Source organism: Mus pahari, chromosome 10 (genome assembly GCF_900095145.1).
Source record: "Mus pahari chromosome 10, PAHARI_EIJ_v1.1, whole genome shotgun sequence".
Classification (NCBI taxonomy): domain Eukaryota; kingdom Metazoa; phylum Chordata; class Mammalia; order Rodentia; family Muridae; genus Mus; species Mus pahari.
In genome coordinates this window covers 54,601,459-54,605,673 of record NC_034599.1, presented here as the reverse complement: position 1 = coordinate 54,605,673, position 4,215 = coordinate 54,601,459, and the positions used below count along the sequence as shown (strand labels likewise).

General features: G+C 46.8%; 2 protein-coding genes across 2 annotated transcripts in view; one reads left to right on the top strand and one right to left on the bottom strand.

The window, feature by feature from the left end:
• Positions 1-4,215, bottom strand: part of Gramd2a (GRAM domain containing 2A) — a 38,892-nt gene that overhangs the window by 11,752 nt on the left and 22,925 nt on the right. The window lies entirely within an intron of this gene.
• On the top strand, positions 3,597-4,154 carry LOC110328573 (NEDD8-conjugating enzyme UBE2F-like). Its single transcript, XM_021207996.1, has 2 exons — positions 3,597-3,716; positions 3,795-4,154. Exons 1-2 carry the CDS (start codon positions 3,597-3,599, stop codon positions 4,152-4,154), a joined length of 480 nt encoding a protein of 159 aa, XP_021063655.1.

Genomic DNA, 4,215 nt, shown 5'->3' with positions numbered 1-4,215 from the left:
CCTTTCCTTTCCTTTCCTTTCCTTTCCTTTCCTTTCCTTTCCTTTCCTTTCCTTTCCTTTCCTTTCCTTTCCTTTCCTTTCCTTTCCTTTCTTTCCTTGAACCAGAATCTTGGGTTTCATTGTGTAGCCCTTGGCTGTCCTGGAACTCACTATATGGACCAGGCTGGCCTCTAATTCATAGAAATCTATCTGCCTCAGCCTCCCAAGTGCTGGGATTCAAGGTATATACCACCACACTCAGTCTGAGGGAAATTCTAAAAAGAATAAGTAGTGGCCTGAGAATCAATTTCTCTCAAGCATTTTAGAACCACCTTCAAACTGTTTTCCATATGCTATGCCAAGTGGCCCAGCAATCAGCACCAGCACAGGGTCCATTCTCTACACCGAGCCTTCCGGAAATCTGCTTGTCTTCACTTTTGCTAACATTTTGATATCGACAAACACGTCTTTCAATATGAGGGTGCGGTGTTTTGTGCTTTTGGTTTTTGCTCTGCTGATTATCATGAACAGCTTTTTTCTTTAAAATGTTATTTACTCTGTAGGGGTGGAACACATACCACAGAACCTGACTTCAGAGGGCCACTTGCAGGAGTCAGTTTTGTATCATGTGGGTTCCAAGGACAGAACTCAGGTTGTTGGGTTCAGTAAAGTAGGATACCAAGAGAAGTTTGGTGTGGCTTCATGGGCAGAGCACCCACAGCCTCTTCCAAGAGGAAACTTGATAATCAGTTGAGGCACTAATCCCAGCACTTGGGAGGCAGAGGCAGGCGGATTTCTGAGTTCGAGGCCAGCCTGCTCTACAGAGTGAGTTCCAGGACAGTCAGAGCTACACAGAGAACCCTGTCTCGGAAAAAAAAAAATCCAATTATAAAGTAAAGTAGCTTTTATATGTTATTGATAAGATGATGACAAGCCAGTTGGCGATGCTGTAACAATGCTGTTGGCCTGGGGACCCTGCCTAGGTGAGTAAACTCACACAACATTAAAATCTTCCGATTAGACTTCCTATTCACTAGTCAAGGATTCTCCCCTATAAGATTAAAAAACACAAAAACAAAAAACCAGGATACAATTCAGTTGGTAGAGTACAGCCCTAGATCCCCAGCACACCTACAATCCTAGCACTCAGGAAGTGGAGCAGGAAGAGCAGAAGTTCAAGGTCATCCTTAATTATATAGAGAATTCAAGACCAGCCTGGGACCTGTCTAGTAAGAATGGTGGGCCAGGAGGATGGGTCAGTGGGTAAAGGTTTCTGCTGGCAAAACTGAAAACCTAAGTTCGGTCACTGGGACCCACATACGGGAAGGAGAAACAGACTCTTATTCATGTACTTTACGTATATGAGTGCTGTCTGCATGCACACCAGAAGGAATCACATCCCATTACAGATGATTGTAATTGAACTGAATTGAATTCAGGACCTCTGGAAGAGTAGTCAAGTCCTCTTAACCTCTTAACATCTCTCCAACTCCCAAACTTATTTTGTCTTTTTTTAAAAAATTGATACTTTTTTTTGTTTTTTCAAAACAGGGTTGTATTGTGTAGCCTGTCCTAGAATTCACTCTGTAGACCAGGATGGCCTTGAACTCACAGAGATCTGCCTACCTCTGCTTCTGCCTCTGCCTCCCAAGTGCTGGGACTAAAGCTGTGCACTACCACCATCACCATGCTGAGAATAGAGTCTTGGAAGTTGTCCTCTGACCTCGACTTACATGCATATGCCTACATACATGCAGATACACATGTAAATAAGGGAATAAAAATAAGGAAAAATTAAAGTATAAGGAAGGAAGGAGGGAAGGAAGGAGATATATCTGGGCAGTGTAGCACTTGGGAGGCAGAGGCAAGGAACCCCAGCCTGCTTGAAGCTATCATGCTCTTCCGAAGCAAGTTTCAAGCCAGCGAGAACTGCAGACAGAAAAGAGCTGGTGAGATGGCACAGTAGGTTAAGGAGCCTCTAAGCCAGAGGACCTGAGTCTAATCTCCAGGAGCCATGTGATAGGAGGAGAGAGTTGATTCCCACGAGTTTCCCTCTGACATCCACACTCATGTAGTAGCACACGCATATCCCCTCATCATACACACACACACACACACACACACACACACACACACACACGCATGTTTGCACATATACACAAATAAACAAATATAATAAGAATTAAATGCCATATGAAGTCCGGTTAGGCCTGTCAGGCCATGGGGCGCCTGACAACTACTTGGACTTTGACCCAGAGGTCAGAAGGGCACATTAGGAACACGGTGCTCAGCCCCCTGCCTGACTCTGCTGGCAGCTGATGCCCACACCTCTGCCACGGAGTTTTCCTGAAAACAGTTTCTCATAGCCCGAGGGGAGGGTCGTAAGTAACCTCTACTACCTTCAGTCCCATTCCATCCCAGCGTTCCAACTGTGGAGTTAATATTAGGGTCTGGGATCTTGAAATCTGTCACTTTTTTACATTTAAAACCTCATTTTCATCTTATGGGTAGATATGTGTGCCTGAGTACGGTCCGTGCTCCAGTACAGTGAGTGCTCACCACAGCCAGAGACGTTGGATCCCCTGGATCCACAGCTGCATGTGACTGGGAGCTGCCTGATGGGAGTGCTGGCTAACAAACCCAGGTCCTCTGCAGGAGCAGGACATGCTCTTAACCACGGAGCCATCTCTCCAGCCCCAAATCTGTATTTCTTCACTCAGAACCACAATGAAAGGGATGGAGCAGGTAAATGGCAACATCTTCCATCAGTAAAGAGAGGACCAAGGACTGGAAAGCTCAAACAAGGTCTCTCCTGAGCTGAGCCAGGTCTAAGGCAGGCGAGGAAGCCTAGGGAGGGCACAGCAGGGGGTCTGCAGCAGGGCTCTGGAACCCTGTTTGCAGGAACAGAACTTCTGCCTCCTTCCTCCCTCCCTCCCTCCCTCCCTCCCTCCTTCCTTTCTGGAAGCAGCAAAAGGGAGAGGCCAAGAAATGGTGGTGTGAGAGGCAAGAAAGGCAAGGGAGTCGGGAGCAGGGATGCCTCCACAGGCACCACAGATAGGACGCACGGATCAATATCCTTCCCGGATGGACAGACAGACACTGCCAAATCTACATCTCTAACCTGGACAACTCATTCCCTCCCGAGCTTCAGCTCAGTGTCTATCAGAGTGGGCTCAGAACCACCCCCTCCCCACCCCCAAGCTGCTGCTTTCTAAGCAACAGTGTCCACGAAAGGGTGGCACACACCTTTGAACCCAGATGACCTTGAACTCAGAGGTTTCCCTGTCTTAATCTTCTGGAACTCATAGCCACTATGCCTCAAGATCTCCATGCCAAGATCCAGGTCAGAAACTTGTATCTCCCAGCCTCCAGGTTAGGATCATGGTGAGCCTTCCAATTCTAGATTATAGTTCATTCCAGATATAGGCAAGTTGACAACCAGGAATAGCCACTACACCTATATATATAATCCAGACATTGGGTCTCGCAGCCGGGAGCCGGTGCGGCTGTGAAGGCCAGCGCGACTCCCTGCCTCTGCTCGCCTGGCATAGTTTTGGGTGCCGGCTCACCTCACCTGACTCGCCTGACTCGCAGTACTCAGAAGAAAGGTGGCTGGAATGCTAACGCTGGCAAGCAAGTTGAAGCGGGATGATGGTCTCAAAGGGTCCCGGACATCAGCTTCCACATCTGACTCTACTCGGAGGTTTTCGGTGAGAGACAAGTTGCTTGTTAAAGAGGTTGCAGAACTTGAAGCTAATTTACCTTATACATGTAAAGTACATTTTCCTGATCCAAACAAGCTTCATTGCTTTCAGCTGACTGTAAGCCCAGATGAGGGTTACTATCAGGGTGGAAAATTTCAGTTTGAAACTGAAGTTCCCGATGCCTACAACATGGTGCCTCCCAAGGTGAAATGCTTGACTAAAATCTGGCACCCCAACATCACAGAAACAGGGGAAATATGTCTAAGTTTACTAAGAGAACATTCAATTGATGGCACTAGCTGGGCTCCCACTAGAACATTAAAGGATATTGTTTGCGGGTTAAACTCTTTATTTGCCAATCTTTTGAATTTTGATGATCCACTGAATATTGAAGTTGCAGAACATCATTTGTGGGACAAGGAGGATTTTCAGGACAAAGTGGATGAATACATCAAACGCTATGCCAAATGATAAGAGGAGAGATCACAGGTCTGAGGACTTTGTCACAGTTGTCTCTGATGTGAAACAGCTC